Genomic DNA, 22242 nt, shown 5'->3' on the forward strand with positions numbered 1-22242 from the left:
ATTTTTAACTAATATTTACTGTGTATAACTTCATAAAGCATAAACTTGCTGCTAGCTCTTCAGTGCACGAGTCACTACATAAATAATGGATGGGCCATGATCAATGACCCATCACATCACTTTGTCAAAGTCTGTCTGTGATTGGTCGATGCATGTTTGTTATGAATTCACACCCAGAGAGTGAAGCATGTAGTGTGTTGACTCCTTGTGACATTTAAAAAAAAAAAAGATAATCAAAACAGGGAATTGGACAGCAAGGATAAAAATGCAGCAACAAAACAAAAAATGATAATGCTGGTAGTGAAATTCAATTAAACATAAATGGAACTATACAAAGAACAGCTGACCCTGGAGATGTTGCCACTTCCGCTGTTCTAGAAACTAGATATGGAGCCAAAGGAACACAGGGAAGGCGGACTTATTGGCATAATGTGGAAATTGGCTGTAACAAAAAGGATGAAGACATCCAAGAGGAAATGATGCTGAAAAACAACATAATAAAAGGACTTGTGACGATACTTCATAACATTAAAATGCAAAGGATAAAATGTTGGAAACTGATGAATACTTAGCAGAGTATGACATTTTGCCAAGGCACAGAAAAGGTAAGGTTCTCATTCTTTAAGCTACATGACAAGGAAGCAAGAACTATTCAAACTACCCTTTGAGAAGTGTTTTAGAAAGAAATTTAATGTTTAAATGTTTTAAATTACAATGTCTAAATGTTAGTTTTACTGTATTTTTCATTTTCCTATATATTTATAATAAACAGTAAGAGAGATATTATTTTTTGACATTTTTCAAGGTCAAAAAACAAAAGTAATTTTTCCCACTAATCCTAATAATCATTAAGGTCACTTTTCCGTGTTTTAGCTTACATGTTCATTGTTGTGGTATCACACAATTGTGAAAAGCAAGAACTGTCTTATATTTAATAGAAAAGACAATGCAATTTCCATGTCCCCGTGTTATGAGAAAATCCTCAGATATTTAGACCTAAAACAAACTAAAAGGACACTCTAATTTTCTATATAAAACTGTCATGAGATGCCCTGGCCAGTTTGGCTCAGCGGTTAGAGCGTCCGCCTGCGGTACGGAGAGACCCGGGTTCGGTTCCCGCTAAGGGCACGTACCTCGGTTGCAGTTTGTCCCCGGCCCTGGTTGGTCGTGTGGGTGGCAGCCACTCGATGTGTCCCTTCACATCGATGTTTCCTTCTCTCTCTCTTCCTCTCTCTCCCTCCCACTCTGTCTGTACAAAAAATGGAAAAATGTCCTCGGGTGAGGATAAAAAAAAAAAAAAAAAAACTGTCATGAGAATTTTAAAAACCAATATTATATTATTTAAATTTTTAAATGGAGTATTTCAAATGAAAAATATATTTCACTTAACTATATGTTGGGTACATGTGCATTTTACTTTTAATCTACCACCTTGCAAAAGCACAAACTGGATGAAACCAAGCATGCTGCCAAAAACCTACTGACAGAAATGCCACCCATGTGTATATTCTATTATTCCTATACACTGTAGCAAGATCCAGCCAAAGTAAAGTTCAAGTTCACAGCAGAACAGTGAAATATTATTAGTAGGCGTGTTATCTCCTTCGCAAACAGTGAAGAAACTGAAGAACCACCCACGACAATCAACGGTAGAAGATGGTTCCTCGCTCTCTCATGCTGCATTTGGTCTTCCTGGGTCTTTGTTTCTGATGGCCAGACTGTATATGACCTCTCCTCTGTTCCTAACAGAGAATGTCACCAGCCACAAGTCAACTCAGAAAGGTTGGAAATAAATTCTAAGCAAAATATATAATATTACAATCCATTAATTTTATTATAATCATAAAAATCATAGTGCAACAGTAAATAAGTTCTAAGTGTCTATATCATCATGTGTTATGTAGCTGATGCTCAAGGATGTGCTAACATGGTACAAAAAGAGACCTGAAAATAGGCCTTGTGCCCTGGCCAGAGCGGCCAGTTGGTTGGAGCATCCCATGCACCGGAAGGTCACAGGTTTGATTCCCTGCCAGGGCACATACCTAAGTTGCAGGTTTGATTCCTGGTCGGGGCTCTTGGGAAAGGCAACCAATCGATGTTTCTCTCTCACATTGATATTTCTCTGTTTCTCTCTCTCTCTAAAAATAAATAAATAAACCATTAGAAATAAATAAAAATAGGCCTTGTAACCTGTTTTTGTTAAATGGAAATTATCTTCTCGTTAAGATATTAAAATTAATTTCTCATTAGCATGAGAGGAAAGCAAAGTAACCACAAACAGGAATTATAACCCTTGCACGAAATTCTATATGCAAACAACCACAATGCAGACACCTTCTTGCCCTTTTGCTCTTCCTCTCCTTGGCCGTGTCCGAGTCCACGATATCCGCCCTGAGGCAGTCCAAGGTCCCCGAAAAGGACAGGTGCTCTCCAAAGTACACGCGGTAGCACTGCGGCATCGCATCCTGGGGCTGGATCCCTGTGTGACTCAGAAGAGGCTTGAAAACAACCTGAAAGACAGAGCACATTCATACTTGCACAGCTTATTCTCGTCATTTATGCGGCTTTTTTCTTATCCTACCCCAGTTCAGATTGTGCAGTGTGGAACACAAAAGAAGTCTTCTGCAATAAATATAACTGTATTAAAAATAACTAAGAGCTTAACCGTATTTTGAGCACTTATTCTGTGCATGTCTTCAAATTAATCACAAGAACAAAGATTACTCGATCCTGCCTGAGTGTCTGAAAATATAAGGAAAATAAAATCATGGATTAGTTTAAAACAATCTACTTCTTGCTTTTGAAAAAGGCATGAATATCTGCATTTCCATAAAAATCTGGTATATTAGGTTCACAAAATAGTTTATCAACTTCCCGTGTTAATATAAAAACATTTGATAAATTATGAATATCTGACCTATTTTTCAATGGTATTACTTGGTCATAACAGTCATGTGACATTTATTTTCTGACAACTTCCTTTACATTTTAAGTATCATACACACTTATGGAAATACCATTACTCTGGTTAAGTCTCTAGGTAACTGAATTTGAAGTCACTACGAGTTAACCCAACAGAAGCAACGACATGTGTTCCATAAACCACTATAATCAATGACCACTCACGTGCCTTTTCCTTCTTTGACAGGCCGAATCTAGGCATCATCTGATGCTTTCCCAGGTCCCTCCTAACTCATTCACTATACATTCTCCCTTAGTGATCATTTGCTGAAGCTTAAGAAATCCTATCAAAATGGACAAGTGCCATTTACATAATAAGACCCAAGCCCACATTTCCAACTGTCTCTAGGTTTTGTTTGTGGTTGGGAAGACAGGCCTAGAATGAGAGAATTCAAGCATTCTAGACTGTAACCTCAGGGAGAAATGTTCTCTCCCTTGTCACTTGGTATACTTTCTTGGTTTACTCTTTCATCCTAATGGAAAACCCTTCCCTTTCCCAGGTTCGAACCACCTTCCATGTATACCCCTAGTTAATACTCCATATCTACCAGGGAAACTGGCTCCTGACTTACTTTCATGTATTCTTTCGTATGCCAAGTTATCATCCTGAATGGCTTCTCTGGCCCTGCAGGTAACTCAGCCAACACTCCAGAGTTACAGGGCTCCCCTTCCCCCAGAACCCCGGCTTCCACTGTGCTTCAGCAACTTCCTACACTGCACTTTCCATGTCACCCCACACTGCTTGCTGCGTCCACTCTGGAGAACCCTCCCCTGCTCCACAGCTAAGCTGCTAAGGACAGCGACGGGAAATGGCCCAGCTGCACCGCTGGGCCCCGACAGCCTCAGCCCCACTGGGCCCTCAGCACGGTCACGCTCCCGGTCTGTGGCGTCCACTCTGGAGAACCCTCCCCTGCTCCACAGCTAAGCTGCTAAGGACGGCGACGGGAAATGGCCCAGCTGCACCGCTGGGCCCCGACAGCCTCAGCCCCACTGGGCCCGCAGCACAGTCACGCTCCCGGTCTGTGGCGAGCTCTCTTTCACATCCTCTCCAGGGCGTACCTAATCAGCTCAGTTTCTCACTGTATTAGTTAATATTCACGTTTCGGGGAGATTTTAGAGTTTTATGTGTAAAATAGTAGAGTTACTTTGAAACTGTGTATTGAATGCTAATAAACACAATGAACATATTACAAAGGACAAAACAAAAAATACTACATTTTTTCCCACTCTCCCTTATAAGAAAAAGTGAAGGAGTCCCCCAAAACAACTCCAGTGTAACGGAGAAGTAACCCTCAGAAAACTTAAGTGCCTGATACATTTTGAACATAAATTACCTCCACCTGTACAAGAAAATGGAGGCTGCCAGTTTGCACACTCACCCACATAGATGTGAGCTGTCCTTATTGTCCCAAAAATTCTCAGAGGAGAAAGTATCGTTTATGTCCACAGCATCTCTATAAACACCTCTCGATCCCCACAGTTCTCACCTTCTCTGAACCTGGCTCTGTCAGTTTGCCCTTCTTGCCTCTGCTTTGGAGTGGAACCGTCTGAACTCCGCCCAAGTATGTGAATGTGCTCACATCCTTTCATCCTAGCGAGTACCCCCTCTTAACGCCCGTGACCCCCTCTTCCTCGCCTCTGGCCACCTGAACTAAAGAGATTTCAGAGATTTAGCCTTGGACTCTCCATATTCAACCCATTCAATAAGACCTTGATTGTATTTCTCCTTTGCCTCATCAAGCCACGCCCTGAGCCAGCTGCATAACCACCGTGTAAAGCGCTCACTTCTAGTTCCCCTACTTCGGCCCGTCTAGCGCACTGCTGCCCACGTCCAGGTCCAGTCCTGTTGTTCCTCGGCTTTAAAATCTTTTTTTTTTTCTTTTCTGGTACGTGCCCCTAGCAGGAACCGAACCCGGGACTCTCTGGCCCGCAGGCCGATGCTCAACCACTGAGCCAAACTGGCCAGAGCTCGGCTCTAAAATCTTCACTGCTTCCCACTGCTCCCTCAAGTCTTCTCGTCACACTGAACACTACAGGATGTGATTAAACTTATCTTTCTAGTCATGCTATCTAGCCAGTCTGCATCCCCAAATAACAAGAACGTTACCACGTGAGGTAAACAGCCATGCCACTCTTCTGTTTCATGACTATCTAGAGAAGCTAATTCACCCACGTCCTTTTTGGAGGCTCCTCCTGTTCTGCCTGAAGGCCTCAGGCAGACAAGCACAGAAAAAGGTGCTCAGGAAGTTCTCGGGTGCACACTGCAGGTGGCGCCAGCTGCTCAGTGCTGCCTGAGGCTCCAGTGACTGGGGGGCTGGCTCACCTGTGCGTCAGCCAGCTGGACTGCAGGAAAGCCTTGGCTGGCTTCTCCGACACCTGCCACGTCGTCCTGACTTGTGCTGTGCTGAGAAGGCGTCCCGTCCAGAGTGTTCTGGTCACTAGACAAGACGGTGTTGAAATCGGAGGCTGAGGGTATTGTGGGTAGATTGGGCGCAACACCTAACAGGAGAGACGGTCAAGAAGGCAATCTGAATTACCGGAAGGTAAAGGACATGACGGGTGCGGCATGGACACCTACTAAGCCTGTGTGGAGCAGTGCTACAGACTGTCTAAATCAGAGTAAAAACAGCTAGCACCTTTAGGCCATTTTACAGACGTGATTAATAAAAAGTGAAATTAAACTAAAATTTCAGAAAATATCTGTCATCCTCACATAAGAAGTGTGCGTGAGAGCCAGTCAGCCCAGAATGAGGACGTTCATGTCCACAAGAGCCTCTGCCGTCCCCAGCGGGACACGGAGGAGAAGTGGGGACGGCAGCAGGCACACCCTTCCACCTCCTGCAGCCGAGGCCACGCTGAGCACGAAGGTCAGGTCCAGTCAGATCGGTCCACACACCAGCAAGAAAAAGGCTGAGTGGTCACGTGCCAACCCCGTTTCATGAGTTTGTATTTTCTGTCTGAATGGAATTTACTAGTGATCCCAGTAGCTGTTACACAGATTAATTTTTGCTGCCTTTCATAACAAGAAGCAAAGGCTACCTCACATATTGTTTTTTTTAAATATGTTTTGGCCAAAACAAAACACATATGTCCAGTCAATCTGGGGAAAAGAAAAGGAGGGGTGACTCCGTGTATATTTCAGGAGACGGCCACCAATCCTTCGGGAGTTCCTGGCCGGTCTTCTCGCTGCTCATACACATCCCTTTAAAATTAATAAACTGCCCTCATGTTTCCCTCCTCAGGGGCAAGAACTGTACTTTATTCCTCTTAGCACTCCCTTAGATTCAATTAAATATTTAAGTAACCATAAAGAGTATAAGAATGCGAGTTATTATGTCCCAAGAAATCCAGATAAACTGAAAATACTTTCTGCATTGTAGGTATATGATGTTGTAATTTCACACCGCATTATTTTCCTCCTTTTGGTGTTTTGAAATTAAACCAGCCAGGTTAAACGGAAGTTTTCAACTCATTACATCATAGACGATCTCATCTCTGACACACCTGACCTTCCACAGGAACGAGGAACAACTGCTTATAGCCCCTCACTGCAGAATTACGAAAAGTGTTTCATAAATGAGTCAATTTCAACTAAACAGTACTTAAACGTTTGAGATTTTTTAATCATTCTAAAAAAAATAGGACTTTGCAGTAAGTTTATAGGTGCCCCTTAGACGGCTATGCAAAATCAGATGATAAGTCCATACCTGTGGGAAGACTGTTGTGCGCTGACTTTGTGACGGGAGAGTCCTGTGCCACGCTCCCTCGGTTCCCCACCGCATTGGACATCCAGTTGTAGAAACTCACGGACGACGGCTCGGACAGCAAGGGGTGTTCGGATAATATATCCGTGGCCATCGTATTTCCTGGAAACACAGTTTTACTGACTATAGTGTTATGTACTAAAGAATTATGTCATTTTTATTGAAAAGTCATGTTAAAATATCTGTCTTTGCAGATGTTTTCAAATTCACTGTATGACACTGGTACTTGGAGATCAAGGCATTAATAAATATTTATTATACCACAGAAAAATTCACTAGCAACCCACACCACACCTCGGCTGATGGTAATGTCAAATGCTACAATGCAAAAACACAAACTAAGGGCAAGAAGACACTAACAGGTTACAAACAGGAGTTTCCCAAAACACTTTCCCAGAGACGAGGTGCAATATGAAAGACTGGTCATGCCTCGAAAGTACACATCTAAATAAATGTGAGCCTGCTGTTTCAGTTCTCCCGCCGAAGGAAACCGGCGTCCAGCGCGGAGGCCCACCTGTCCGCGTCAGGGAGCTGCTCTTCACGGCCGCGCCGCTCCTCTGCGGGGTCCCCTCCAGGAGGTTGTGCAAGCTCGGGAAGCTCCCGGTCAGGTAGCTGAGCAGGCTCTCCTTCCGCGGACTCTCCTTCACCGGCAGCCCGCCACGGCCCACGTGCACCGGAGAATCCGTGGCGGTGTCTCCACTGGTGTAGCTCAGAGAGTGATACGGGTGGATGCCCTGCAGAGGAACCACACGGGCGCTTCCTTATGCACATGAACATGACAGCTGAGAACCACAACTGCGGCCAGCCTGGCCATTGCTCTTGTTGTGGTTCACACGATACCAAACAAAACCACGTCACTGAAAACAAAACAGCCTCACTCAACCTGTATTCTGATCATGCACAATCACAAGATGATCAACACTCTCAATACTGTATTGTATTGAGTGCAATATTCAATACATGGAAAAGAGAGCCTAAAGCTTGGTAGTTAAAGTAGTCCTTATTTAATATTAATTAAATGATAAAATTTTTTATATCATTTTATATAATTTTCAAAGAAATGCGCACACTAAAAGTTACTAATCATGTTAATTTCAACATAAAAATACTATTTTTACTAAATTTAAATATTTAGGGTGGGTACTTAATACTTAAATTTGAGACAGCAAAAGTTAAGTATTCTCTGCAAGTCTAAACGACACTGACTAAAACAGCAGCACTGTACCTTTATTTTCAGCGCAGAGTCACTGTGGGTGTGCGTCTTAGAGAGTTTCCGCATTATCTCCGCTCCAGTCACAGGCCCCGAGCCCCCAGGTGGAGGCCGGCTGGCGGTCCCTTCCAGCAGCATCGTGTGCTCGCTGACTGTGGCTGGAACCGGTCAGAAGAGTGAGTGGGCCGCAGCTTGTCAGACACTTTCCTTAAACAGCAACCTCTGTTCCTGGTGGTTCACCCATACTCAACTTCACATGCTCCTTGGCAAACTACTTGTGGAATCTTCTCTAACACTCAGTCTTTTTTAGTTTATTTTACTTTTCCCACCCCAGTCTTCTCACTCAGGCTCAGAAAAGGAATAAACAGCTTCTATTCAACCTCACTTATACCACCCAAATGGTTAGAATCCAAAAATCAATTCAACAGCACTCAAGAAAACACAGACTTTTCACAGATTAGCATAGGCATTTGTAAATAATTAATTAGAAGGGATACTGACTACACTATTCTTTCAACTTTTGTGTAGCCTTGAAATTTTTCAAAATAAATAACAAAATCCAGGCCTGGCCAATTAGGCTCTGTTGTTAGAGTGTTGGCCTGTGGACCAAAGAGTCTCGGGTTCGATTCCATCAAGGGTGCGTGTCTCAGTTGCGGTTTGGTCCTGACCCTGGTCGGGGACATGCAGGAGGCGGCCAATCGATGTGTCTCTCTCACATCAATGTTTCTCTCTCTCTCTCTCTCTCTCTCTCTCTCTCTCTCTCTCTCCATCCTTCCCACTCTAACTGAAGACAAATAAAAAAATATCCTTGGGTGAGGATAATAAATAAATAAATTAAATAAATAAAATAAAATACAGCCCATTCCTCATAACACATTCATTTATTAACTACAATTGAAAACAAAAAAAAATTTTATTTTTTGAAAAACAAAAAACGAATTGGGTAAAGTATTATATATCGATGTTCTGAAAAGCTCTAATTTTAAGACTACTGTCTTTTCCTATGGTACTTTTAATATTTTTTTCAAGCTATCATAATAAAATTGCAGTGAATAGTACATGATAATAATAAAAATTAAACTTTGAAAAAGCATTCAAGTATGTACAGGGTGGGGCAAAAGTAAGTTTACAGTTGTGAGCATGTGAAACATGGAGCTTGTTCTTATTTTACTAATTTTCCATACAAACAGTGGTGCCCACACATGCCCACCCTGTACCTGGTGACCCACAGACGTGCAGCCTGTGTTCCGGGCATGGCCGTCATGCTCACAGAGTCCTAGGCTAAGAACAGACCTCCAAATATCACATAAACTCAGGACCAGACAGGCACTGGGTAAGATTCCAAGTCTCCTTTAAAGGATTGTGGCATAGGACAAGGTGATAAAGAGACAGATATAATTTTTAAATGGAAATTACTGTGTTTCACTCAAAATATTCTAGTTATACAAAGATATCTGTTGTTTGGACTGGTTAGATTAGGAGAAGTCTACTATACTTTACAAAATAAACTTAAGGATCAAATCACGCCCGGCAGGTGTGGCTCAGTTGTAGAGCGTCGACCCTGCACCAAGAGGTTGCCAGTTTGGGTCCCGGTCAGGACACATGCCCAGGTTGTATGCCCAATTCCCAGTGGGGGGCATGCAGAGGTGGCCAACTGAGTTCTCTCTCATCGATGTTTCTATCTCTCTCTCTCCCTCTCTCTTCCTCTCTCTCTTAAATCAATAAAGAAAAGATATTTAAAAAGAAAAAAATTGGTATAAGACTCCAAGATTATTACCATTTATTTGGACTAATACAAACCATACTTAAATAATTAAGACATGACAACTTTAAATTTCAAATCTGGGATACAAATTATTAAAATTGTCACATGTACTAGGTTACCAAGTGCACAATAACTAGTTAAAATATTTACAAAATTACCTGCATCAAATTCGAATTCTGCCCCATCGGCACTGGTGTCGCTCTGAAGACCAGCTCCATTGTCTAGCCCAAGGCCATCATCTTGGTCACGGTCCACGGCCGCTTGGGGCTTCAGGGGCTGAGCTGGACGATGCAAGCTGACTCCTTTGAAGGCTGGTGTCACCACGATGAACTTCATCCACTGCCTAGCCAGGGCCACTAACCCTTTCTTTAAGGTTACCAAGGCAGGAAGTCCATCCCCCTGTAATGACAATGATGTGGTTAGAAGTCACCTCACTACAGTGAGGACAGTCACCATTTCAGTGCTTTCATACAGTCATTCATTTAAACCGCATAAGTGTTAGTTTCCTTATTTCCCAGTGGGTTACATGTCAGGTGATCTGTCCAAGGCCCCACGACAGAGCCAGCGCTTCACACTGCCCATGACCCAGCTCTGAGCACCAGGCCGCACCTCCTGCCGCAAACAGCACAGCAGCGCCCGGTGACCGAGACTGACTGTGGGCAAGACCGGGACTCTTCTTCAGAGGCATTCGATTCACTTTACCTTTCTGTTCCAACTGAAGAATCAAATGGGTTTTGAACAACCTGGAATATTCATTAAGCAAAGAGGGAATAAAATGATTCCCTTCAAAGATTTCTTTTAACATTTAAAATAATAAATTATTACAGGCTAATGCTGGACATAGATGGGTTTTAACTGCTCTGGAAGTTACATGTATTATCATTAACAATTACAAAATTTAGAATATATATTATCCCACATGGTGATGACTGTAAGAAAGAAAACCTGGTTTTTTCCTACTGGAGCCTTAGCCGGAGGAGAAACAGCCAGCCCCTCTCCACCCCTCTCGACAATTCCCCGTTGAAGCGCCTCCTTTACTGCCTGCGCCTGCCCTTTCCCTCCCAGGCTCCAGTCGGGAGGGCCGTCTGCACCCTTCCTCAGGACGGAAGGCACACCTGGGCAGAGCACCTGCCGTGGGGATGCGGCCGCGCTCTGTTCCAGTCTCTGCCTACGGCAGCACGGGCGGGGGCCTCGCACTATGGCCTCCCGGTCCTCAGCTCTCAGGTGGGAGCAGAAACTGGAAACGACACAAGCCTCAGGCCAAGTACCTTTTTCAAAAACATGACTTCCTGGAAATCCTGGCATTGGAAGGAAATAGGAGCTTGACTGGCCATTACCAATATGGATACACTGACCCCTAATATGGCTACAGTCTTGTCTTCTCTACTCACTGGAGCTTGGCAAGGGGAAGGGAGCTCCTCCAACCGCCCCCCCCCCCCCCCAGTCACATGTCACCTTCTGAAGTGCTTCTATTTATCTTGTACAATTATACGATCTCCCCTCGATCATTAAGCAGTCCTTATTTATTGAACGTTGCTGGAAGTTCAACTCTGGTGATTAGTCTCTTCCTTGAAACTCGCTCTACTTTGGCTTCCAGACAACTCTTTCCTGGTTCTCCTTTGCCTCCTCAGCAGTCTGCGTGCCTCTGTCCACCCTCCCAACCCCTTGTGATACTGGTATTCTGCAGGGATCCATCCTTGGCCAGTTTCTTACTCAACACCAGAATTCTCATCCATGTCCACTGCTTTTAGCACCTTCATGCTGTCAACATCCTAATTGCTAATCTGAGCCTGCTGCTGTCTATGGGCCTGTATTTCCGACTGTGTTCCTCCTCCGGACTTCCCTGCAGGTCAGTGGCTCCTCAACAGAACAGAGGCTTCTTCAGAGCTAACGTACAGTTTCAGTCACTCACCATTGTAGCCTCATCGATGATGGAGTAATTTGCCTGGTGCAGGTAGTGGTGCAGAATATTGCACAGTAAACATGAAGGGTTTTCTTGGAGAAAGCGGGCAACTTTTGTGAGTCTATTGTATTTACTTCTTAGAGGAAAATGCACACTTTTATTCTGAAACAAAGCAGCAACAGTCTTAGCATGATGTATCAAAGATAGTGACATAAGACACCCAGTCACTCAGCACTCAAATGATCAGGATCACCGCAACACTAGACTCTGACTCCGTGCATTGCTGAGGACCTACCTCTAGCGCTTCGGTCATGATGCACCCCATAACAGCACAGAGTCTCAGTGTCCCCTCCGTTTCCAATTTGTTCAAGGACGACTTGAGCTGGTCAACGGGAACGAGCCATGCACCCACAGCAGGGGTCGCAGTGCTCAAGAGGTTCAGCTGCCTTTGGATTTATTTTAGAAAATTATAAAAATAAGCATCAAGATTTGTATTTCTAACAATCGTCCATATCAACTGTACTTAGCAGGTATTTTAGTTAGGCAAAATTACTCTTCCTTATGAAGATTTAACTTCATAATTTATGGTACACAAAGAACAGATAATAGGAAAAAAATATAAAAAAGCCTATTAGAAGTGGGGAAAAATAAAAATTTCACATCAGGATAACATGTGAAAAGAAAACTAAAGCCCAAGAAAAAGGGCCCAACAAGCTGAGAGTAAGGTCGCAGAGACTGGGGCAGGAAAGACGGGGAAGAAGTGGCAGTCCTCACACGAGACAGAGCCTAGATGGAATTCAAAACATGCACGAAACAGAGTGCACGTCGCTTGAACAGGCATCAGCGACGGGCAGTCTCAGCCAGCTCACCTGGAGAAGGCGTGAGTGGGAGACCTCATGCTGGTGGGGGCTGCGAAGCTGAACCAGATCTCCTGGATGCTCAGCTTCATGCTGCAGGAGTCAGGCGGCGGTGGCGTGAGGGGCACATCTTTCTTCAGATCGTCAGATTCGACTCCTTCATCCTACAGGAAATAGAATACCCAAAACTTTTAGGTCAGGGATGGTAAGTGTTCTTTTTCCAGACGACGGAAGTGAGAGAAAGAGGTCCTGCAACTTTCCAGATGTCATACACTCTTGAGTAGAACGGGAGGCAGAATTAAGGTCGCCTGCTTCCTATTGCAATCTATTTTCTTGTCCACGTACCAGAACATTCCAAATAAAAACCCCTAACAAATACCACTGTGTCCCATGTCAAACAAATAACACTCTACAAAAAATTCTTAGTTATCTTTTTTCTTTTTAAAATATTTTTTATTAATTTATTTTTTTACAGATGTTTATCCCTTTCCCCCGCAGACACCCTCCTCCCTCCCCACCCCCACCGCAGCTGTCTTCTGTGCTGCAGTCTACAGCTGTGCTGAGGAACAGGAATACTGCCTGAATGTGGGATCACCACCCTTCAGAATGCAGGGAGGTAAGAAGCATATTAAAGAACAAACAAAAACGTCTCCTGCCTTTCACATCTACCTACAAAAACCTGAATCACTTTTGGATAGCATTGGTCAAGAAAAAGAACACAGCCCTGGCCAGTTTGGCTCAGCGGTTAGAGCGTCGGCTGCGGTCCGGAGAGACCCGGGTTCGGTTCCCGCTAAGGGCACGTACCTCGGTTGCAGTTTGTCCCCGGCCCTGGTTGGGTCGTGTGGGAGGCAGCCACTTGATGTGTCCCTTTCATGTAGATGTTTCTCTCTCTCTCTCTCTCTCTCTCTCTCTCTCTCTCTCTCTCTCCCCCTTCCACTCTATCTGAACAAAAAATAGAAAAAAGTCCTCAGGTGAGGATAAAAAAAAAGAAAAAGATAAAGAACACACTGGCATTTCTTGTGGGGTGATTAAGGAACGAAGAATACCCACAGAACAGTTTTGAGTCCTAAGTGTTAGGGAACAATGTGAACTATAGGCTCCAGTAACTTTAAAGTCAGCAGGCACTACACTTAAGTCCACACTCCCTTATCTGCAATTCTAAAATCTAATCTTTTTCTGTAAATGTATCCAAATCTGATCTAAAGCAATGAGAAGCTATTTATCCCACATCTGGTGTTTTTATTAAAACTGCGCTGCAGAAATGAGTGTTTCGAGATGAAGCTGCCCCAGATTCCACCGGGAGTCTATGTAACATACAGTACACACAGCGCATTCCTCTCTGAAAAGGAAACAACCGGAACTCTCAGACGAGGTCCCTGAGCCAGGCACTGGGTATACAAGGACACAGAGAACAGTCTAGAGGAACTTGGAATTTCAGAAAAAGGAGACAAGAAGAACTAACGGCACCAGCATGAGGCGAAGAACAGCAAACTCAACTGCAGACCACGGGCTGGGTGCTCAAGGCCCATGCGAATGGGAGCCTGAAAGGCCACTGGATGCAGCTCGAGCTCCAGTGCAGGGCTGGTGCTGAAGGCGAAACCAACGGGAAAGAGCGCTGTCAGCAAGCGATGGGGCTGGGCCAGGAGACGGAGCAAGTCGGGTAGACAGAGAGGCGGAGGGAGAACCCAGAGGGCACCACGGTGAAGGACAAAGAAGCGCCAAAGGAAATGGACGGAGGAAAGTCAGGAAGAAGCAACTCTAAGCAATGCGGGGACTTCTGCGGGAGAACGGGACCATCAGGTGGTGCTGCAGGTGAGCTGAAGGAGGGCGTGAGCGGCTCTTCTGTCTGGGGAGCAGCCACCACCCTTCACTTCCTCATTAGGGTGCTGAGCCCCACCCGTCTCTCTGAGACTTCCAAAGACCTCACAAGAAAACAGGGATTAAATTCTTGAACTACGCATACAGTCAAAATACATGTTTCAAAAGAAACTCCTTTAACCCTGGGGTTCACAGGTGATTAAGCCTATGAATACCCATGACACATTTCTTGATTGAAAGGTGGCTTCATTCCTCAGTCTAATTTTCAAGTGATCAGAGGTGTGCATGTGTATGTATGTGTTAAGTACACCACCTGCCAAGTTCCTACTACGTGACAGACCCTGAGCTAAGCCTTTCCTAAGTCCTGTCTCCTCCAGCAATGTCCTCACAGCATCATTCACAGGTGAGGAAAGTCGGGAGAGGTTAAATAACTCGCCCGGGTCCTCAGTCGGGTAACAGTACAACTCTTTTGTAATCTAGAATTTTAAATATTTTCATTGTTGCTACCCCGGTACTCATCACCATGAAATTCTGCCCCAATAATAACAAATGAGTGACATCCAAGGCAATCTTCAAGACTCTAACTGAAATCGGTACATACTGACAAAAATATAGAACTTACATGAAATACTACCAGTAACAAAACTATTTAAAAAAAGAATTCTGCTAAAATCCTTCAAATGATATAAAAATAAAGCCTGCTTTATTCTATTAATGCAGCAAGTATCATTAAGTGCCTAATATGAACACAATATTATGCTAGGTACTGTGATGGATATAAACATATCTGTGATATAGTGCTCACAGAAACATTCTTTAGTGGAAGTGTAATTACCAAAATGCCTTGACTACCATTTAAGCAAAACACAAACTATAGAAAAGACATGCAAATAGACTCCAGATATGAATTTTGAGTTGGTTCATCATTTTCTACATTATGTCTCCAAAGCATTATTATTGGAAGTTCACCAACCTGCTCATCGGAAACAGAATTTCCATTTAAGTCTGAAGAAGGGCTTGTTCGGTCACAAGGAAGGTTATCATCAGAGACATCGGTGTTGTAGCCACTGCCGGTTGGAGAATCAGAAGAGTTATTGGATGTCAGCACTCCACCTCCTTCTGTGCCACCAGTTTTGCCCATCGTTCCAAATGTATTATACAAAACAGCGCCGGACTGTCTTCCTCCTATACAAATGTGAGAACGTATTTATTAAAACACTTGGTATCTCAGTGATGTGCTCTAACACATCCATAAAGATAAAAATAAAAATCTCATAAAAATCTTTTTATTCTCACTAAAATTTGCCCTTATCTCTGAAAGCTAAGGTTAGATTAGATTACCAAGTAGCAACTGTAGGCATATACAACTACTACCATATATGACTAAACATGAAAGTCTTACACACAGTCAGCCTTTCTATTTTAATATATTACTCAATGATGTAAAGGAAAACACATATAATTGTAAGTCATTCTGTATCTCAATGAATCAAGGATTTGCAGCATTTTCTTCCTACATGGCAAAGCTCTGCTAATCAAAGACCCAGCTGCAATGTCATGAGCTCTCACAAGCTGGGGGCTTTGACCTGAGCCACAGAGTGCTCTGCTCGAGCACTGAGGTTTCACATGTCCAGATGCTCTGCTAGTTCTGACTCACACGATGAAGGACTGGGATGGGGCACCCACTCCTGGTAAATATTCCCAGCTACCGTACTTTCTGCTTGAATATGATGATTCAGGTTATTGAAAGTCATGAGTGTTCAAAACATTTCAGCAATGTGGGGCCAATGTGTCCCCACTAAAGCAAACTTTTTAAAAAACACCTGCCTTTTATAGTTAAATTTTCAAGTCCACATTCAAACATTATCCAACCCCACTTTTCTTGGTTGGGACCCATTCGAGTTATATCGGGAACAGCTTGCTGGTCAGTCTCATCCACAAAAGTAAACTCATCCAGCTCTTCAAGAGTAAACAAGACTTTGGACTTCTCGAAGGGAACCGCAGTGATGGCACAGGTGCCGATATCTATTGCCAGAACAGAACAGAACCACCACTGTTAAAGTCAGGCGTTTTGTATAGTTTTTAAAACAACAAACAATGTAAACATTTGGCACATTGGTTATGTTCAAATGATATCTTAATGATCTGTCAAAAAGAAAAATAAACGAATGCACCAATCAACCTAAAATAATGTAGCCTAATGACGTACGGCTTACAAATTGCCACAATCACGTTGAAGTAGGAGAAAAAGATTCCATAATTAACAAATAATTGCTCAAAGGTAGGATGGAGTCATTTCTGAAAGACTACAGTGTACTCTAAAAATCTAAACTTAAAAAGCTCCTGAATAATTCAGCTTCAAAGTAAACTATTTTTAAATACTTTCTCATCATTTTATAAAAAAAAATTATTTTAATTACCCAGCCTTAAGAAAAACATTATTCTCTAATAAAATAACAGTGTTTGCTGAAAGATGGCTTTATGCTAACATATTCTGTATAACTACAACTCATCACAGACATTGCCATTACAATATGCAATATGGAAATTAACGTCCCAAGTTCCTGGCATTTTTTCTTACGTTTTCAAATTTCTCTGATTATAGCTAATAAATACAGAAAAGAAAAGATGAAAAAAACATGTAAATTTATCACCTAGAGATAACTGGTTTACATTTGAAGTTTCCTTCTAGCTTTTTAGACATCACTTTACAAACCCAGCTTTGGTTCCCAATTTTCATGCAACGGCAACCATGATAATTTCCTCAGGTCATTAAATATTGTTCCAAGATATTGTTTAAATAGCTATATAAAATTCTATCAGGAAAATACTGTACTTAGTATTTATGATTAGAAAGCCTTTCCAAATCAGAGCAAACATTCACCTACGTTTTTCTGTAGTTTTCTCATTGTTTAATTATTTCATATTTGTCTAATTCCATGAACTTATTCTGAAATATGGCATGAGGTGAGGATTTTACGTGAATTTTATGTGTGGTGAGGTAACACACTCACATCAAGTTCTAGAGTATAAAAGGGTGTGCAGTGAAGGCCCCAACACACACTTCCCTCCCCGAGGTAACATGTCATTAGACTACCGAGGATCTTCCCAAGATACCGTATGTATGTAAAAGCCAAGGCATGTACATGTTCACATAATGATCTCCTTAAAATGTCTTCGGGAGTTTTGTATTTGAAGAGTTTCACCCGGTCGCCCTCCCTGCCACTTCCATCCAGTCGCTGCTTGCAGCCCGTAGGATACCAGGCACCAACCGGCCCCCAGTGCCCAGCGCAGAGAGGCCTCGGCCGCCGTGTCAGGGCCGCAGAGCGGGGGACCGGGCGCTCCGCAGCCTTGGGCCCAATGCTTCGCCCCAGGCACAAGGGGGCCCGGTCCTGGGAAAGCCTCAGTTCCGGACCCAGAGCACAGGCAGCCCTCACGGCGCCTCAGGGCCCGCGGAAGACGGAGCGAATTCCAGGACAGGAGCGGTCCGTCCAGGACTGCCGCCGGTCCCTCACGGAGCGTGGCCGTCTGGACTAGCTGACAACCTCACTCTCTGGATTAAATCCCTGAAAACCTGACCCACACGAGCCTCGCCTGCGCACAGCGTGGCGCTGGGCAAAGCCCTGAGGTGCACGTGCGCACGTCGGGTCCCTCTCTTCCCGCACCGGGACTTCAGGAGGCACCGCCCTGGCCGCACGCCCATTCTCACGTGTTTCACACACTTGACTCTTTGCTTTGATATTGTGATGAATAATTTTTAATAGAGTTCAGCCAATAGAGTGATTTGCCAAAGTGAGAGACTATGAAGACCATACTCCGTTCTGCCATGAGCAGCAGGCGCCATGAAGAGAACAGAGGGGTCCCAGCTGGGCCATCCCACTCACTTCCCTGCCCAACCTCACCTACTGTTCCGTGTGGAGCGTGAGTGAGGAAGAGTTAAATCCCATTGCTCAATATATGCAGGAACATCTTTCTCTTTCTTATTAAATACTCAAATTATAGCAATATTCAAAGGAAAAAAATGTTTCCTTTTGCAAAATCCTCTTACATGTATACATGTCAAAGAAAAAATATTTGCTGTACAATCCTACCTGCTGTATCAAGACCCCTGAGTTGCCCATGAACTCGATGAATGTTTAACTTGGCAGCAATTTCTTTGCCTTTTTCGGCTCCAGCATTCGATCTGAGAGATCCAGATGACTGCGGCTGCATTTTGGAAGCGTGGACGTACCTATCAAACTGTGAGGTCCTACTGGGTTCTGTGTTGTTTGAAGTCTCTTCAACCACACCTCTTCACGGAAAACAAAGAGAGCATGAGGGTTAACATTTAAACAACGTAGTTCAGGAAAAACATTTAACTAATAAATGGTTTCAAAAAAATAAAAAACATTCCATTGCTTTAATTAAAACAATATTAAAAATAAATTCTTCAGTGTTTAATGAAAAATAGTATGAATAAAAACAGTTATAAATTTTCAAATACCGCCCTGGCCGGTTTGGCTCAGCAGTTAGAGTGTCGGCCTGCGGTCTGGAGAGACCCAGGTTCGGTTCCTGCTAAGGGCACGTACTTCGGTTGCAGTTTGTCCCCGGCCCTGGTTGGTCGTGCGGGTGGCAGCCACTCGATGTGTCCCTTCACGTTGATGTTTCTCTCTCTCTCTCCCTTCCTCTCTCTCCCTCCCACTCTATCTGTACAAAATATGGAAAAATATCCTCAGGTGAGGATAAAAAAAAAAAAAAAAAAAATTTTCAAATACCTACAAAGTGAGATTTGAAATTCCAATCCCAATCCCATGAGTTTTAACATTAGAATTTTCAGAACTGTGTTAAGAGGAGTAAGGCCTGCGTTTCCACCCAGCAAGATAATCACGGCTCAAATTAATGCACTCTTTCTTACCTGTTCATGCGGACTTGTGTAGCAATTCTGTCGAAACACAGCGCAACCAGGGACACGTGAGTCACGCTTCTGCTGGGAGCTATACTTGGAGATTCTTCCACTGAGGCTTGTAACAAACATAAGTTTACCTAACACAGAAAATGACATCCATGTCCAAGTTGAAAAGTGAAAATTATCAAATATAAGATACACAGGAAAATGACAAAACTACTGTAACAAACAACATATCTATGTGTCTGAGAGTTATGAAGACAAAGCTTATAAATATAGACTCTCATAAAATAATTGTAATTAAATTCTTACTGGATGGATATGGAATATTTTAGTGTATCTTACCCAATGTTCTGCTTAAGTAAACTTTTTTACATTACATTCTTACATTAGATCAAGGAAATAAAATGTATGTTTTTGATATTCCACCACCATTCAATTTAGTAAATGCAAAAAACAAAACTACCAAAACATTCTCCTCTTTCAGGAAAACTTAAAAAATATTGAATTGTTACTTTTGGTATGCTGACGTTAGCCTGAAGACCTTTGATTGTCACATTATCTTGCTTCATGATAAGATTTGTCTGTGCTTGTCTTTGGTTAGTCGTCCCTATGGTAGAGTGCTCCGTTTTTGTTCCTCTAACATCTTGTTTGGAAGATAACTAAAAAAAATTAAAGTAGAATTATTATTTCACAGACATTTCATAATGTCCGCATCATCCACAACCGCAAGCTGCTCCTTCACTCCGCTCCTTACGCCATGGGTGTGCCAGCTGCCATTGGCTTAGCATCCCTAGTGTTAAAGTCCAAACTGGACGGAACAGACTGGTAGCTTCAGGGTTGAGAGAAGTGATACATACTAAAGTTAAAATGACCTATAGAGAAAGAGAAAAATGGTGATAATAACAATAGATATATTTTTAAATATGTTTTTATTGGTTTGTGTTTTTTTTTAAAGAGAGATGAAGAGAGCAGAAACATCGATGTGAGGAAGAAACATAGACTGGCTGCCTCTGGCAGGCCCCCTATTGGGGATCGAGCTTGCAACCTGGGCATGTGCCCTGACTAGGCATGGAACTGGGACCTCAGTCCCTGGGACGACACTCAATCCACTGACCCATGCACCAAGAGGTCACCAGTTTGATTCCTGGTCAGGGCACATGCCCAGGTTGTGGGCCAAATGCCTAGTGGGGGGCATGCAAGAGGCGGCCAATTGATATTCTCACTCATCGATGTTTCTATCTCTCTCTCCGTCTTCCTTCCTCTTTCTCTAAAATCAATAAAGAAAAAAAAAAAAAGGAAAGAAATGGCTTCGAGGCTTGGACCAGGCATAAGTTGACTATCAAATACCCGGGGACAGTGACTAGACTCACTGAAGTGAGCAAAAATAATCTGAAAAATATGAAGAGACAAGTAATCTAATCATAGAGGAAAGCCAAAATAATACGCAGCTTGGCTTTCTTAGGAAATGAATGTATCAATCCTAGAGAGTGCTCACTCTCTTAGGACCAGAGCTCTTCAGGAAAGGACTGGAATTAAGCTACTTTTGAAATAAAAGAAAAAATAAAGCTACATTTTAATCAATAGTTGACTACTATTTAATTCATAGTATAGTACTCTATGCCATCTCTTACGGAGCCAATGACATATAAAGGCTATTTAGAAATGTCCATATGTTCCAATTTACATGACTAATAAAATGTTAATACATTACAATTTTTCAAGTTTGGGTCTATGTGCACAGGAAGAATACTCCATTTGCCACAGCCCCTGGATAAAAGGGTCTTACGTTCTCCGAGAAGGTAGTCTTGCTGTTTTGCACAGCTTCCCTGAGGACCTTGGCATGAAGGTCGTCCACAATAGCGGCTGGATGGCGGGCGTGTACGTAATGAGCCATTGCTTCAATGTATCTGTGGGAGGAGAAACAGGAAACAAGAAACTTTAGTTTATCAAGTCTATTCCATGGTGCTCCATTCTAGACTTTATTCGTGTTCATTCTATTTGCCTAAATTATAAGCTTCTTGCAGGACAGAGATATATTATTTCCCCTTCATCCCTCCATGAACTAGACAGTAGTAATAATATAAACTTAATAATTAGTTATTGGGTATTCGATCATTTTACGCTCATCATCCCAAAGCAAAAAAATAAAAACTATAATGCAACATAATTCTTATAATATTGTAATATGATTATTTGGGCTGAAAAGGTAACAAATGATAGCTAAGTAAAACACAGACCTTTTTAAACATACTTCAGTTTTGTTCAAATAGCCATCATTAACATTCTTCTTTATGAACATATATCACATACACTAATCGTCGTATAACTACATTTACCCTTTTATCAAATAACAGTTCTGGTTTGAGACAAAAGCAATACCTGTCCAAAGCTTCAGCCACCAGGGGAGTCAGAACAATGTCAATAGTTCCTTTGACCTCAACTATGGCTGTCGTCCTGGTCTGAGAGACGGGCTGACCCAGGGTCCACTCTTCCATCAAAGTGTCATCATCTGTGCTATCAACGGCCCTCTTTTCCAGAGGAGTATATGGAGTTCTGCACAATGTAACCCGCAGAGTATACATTACAAAGACCATGAAAAAGACTAGAAGTTGGAGCCTCTTCAAGATGAGTGACACTTAAACCTACATTTTAACTGAAAATTTCATGGAACTGGACTAGACACTTTATGCCTCAAATACTTTTCAAAGACATGACAAATGAGGTACTAAAGCAAAAACTGATCAAAGATGGTTAATATGTCAAGTGAAATAAAAATACCCTGGCTGGTTTGGCTCAGCAATAAGACATTAGCCCGAGGACCAGAGAGTCACTGGTTCAATTCAGGTCAAGGGCACATACCTCAGTTGCGGTTCATCCCTGGCCATGGTCAAGTTGTGCAGGAGGCAACCAGTCGATGTGTCTTTCTCACATCGATGTTTCTCTCTGTCTCTCTCACCCTCTCTCCCACTCTGATGATAGATGGAAAAATATCCTCAGGTGAGGAATAAAAATAAAAAAAAGCAGTGGTACATATATACAATGAAGTACTATACAGTTGTAAGAAAGAAAGATCTCT

General features: G+C 42.8%; 1 protein-coding gene across 3 annotated transcripts in view; it reads right to left on the bottom strand.

Annotated features, from left to right (window-relative positions):
* Positions 1-22242, bottom strand: part of KIAA1109 (KIAA1109 ortholog) — a 147618-nt gene that overhangs the window by 63224 nt on the left and 62152 nt on the right. For all 3 annotated transcript variants that reach the window (XM_036241410.1, XM_036241409.1, XM_036241411.1), the window contains exons 31-46: positions 21546-21719; positions 20953-21073; positions 19679-19825; positions 19173-19300; positions 18370-18569; positions 16106-16303; positions 15252-15463; positions 12473-12624; positions 11899-12049; positions 11613-11765; positions 9859-10099; positions 7951-8093; positions 7240-7459; positions 6669-6827; positions 5285-5460; positions 2335-2510 (exon numbers count right to left, since the gene is read on the bottom strand). In XM_036241410.1, the coding sequence (XP_036097303.1) occupies positions 2335-2510; positions 5285-5460; positions 6669-6827; positions 7240-7459; positions 7951-8093; positions 9859-10099; positions 11613-11765; positions 11899-12049; positions 12473-12624; positions 15252-15463; positions 16106-16303; positions 18370-18569; positions 19173-19300; positions 19679-19825; positions 20953-21073; positions 21546-21719 (2751 nt within the window). The remainder of the gene's footprint in view (positions 1-2334; positions 2511-5284; positions 5461-6668; positions 6828-7239; positions 7460-7950; positions 8094-9858; positions 10100-11612; positions 11766-11898; positions 12050-12472; positions 12625-15251; positions 15464-16105; positions 16304-18369; positions 18570-19172; positions 19301-19678; positions 19826-20952; positions 21074-21545; positions 21720-22242) is intronic.

Source organism: Molossus molossus, unplaced genomic scaffold (genome assembly GCF_014108415.1).
Source record: "Molossus molossus isolate mMolMol1 unplaced genomic scaffold, mMolMol1.p scaffold_m16_p_4, whole genome shotgun sequence".
Lineage (NCBI taxonomy): Eukaryota > Metazoa > Chordata > Mammalia > Chiroptera > Molossidae > Molossus > Molossus molossus.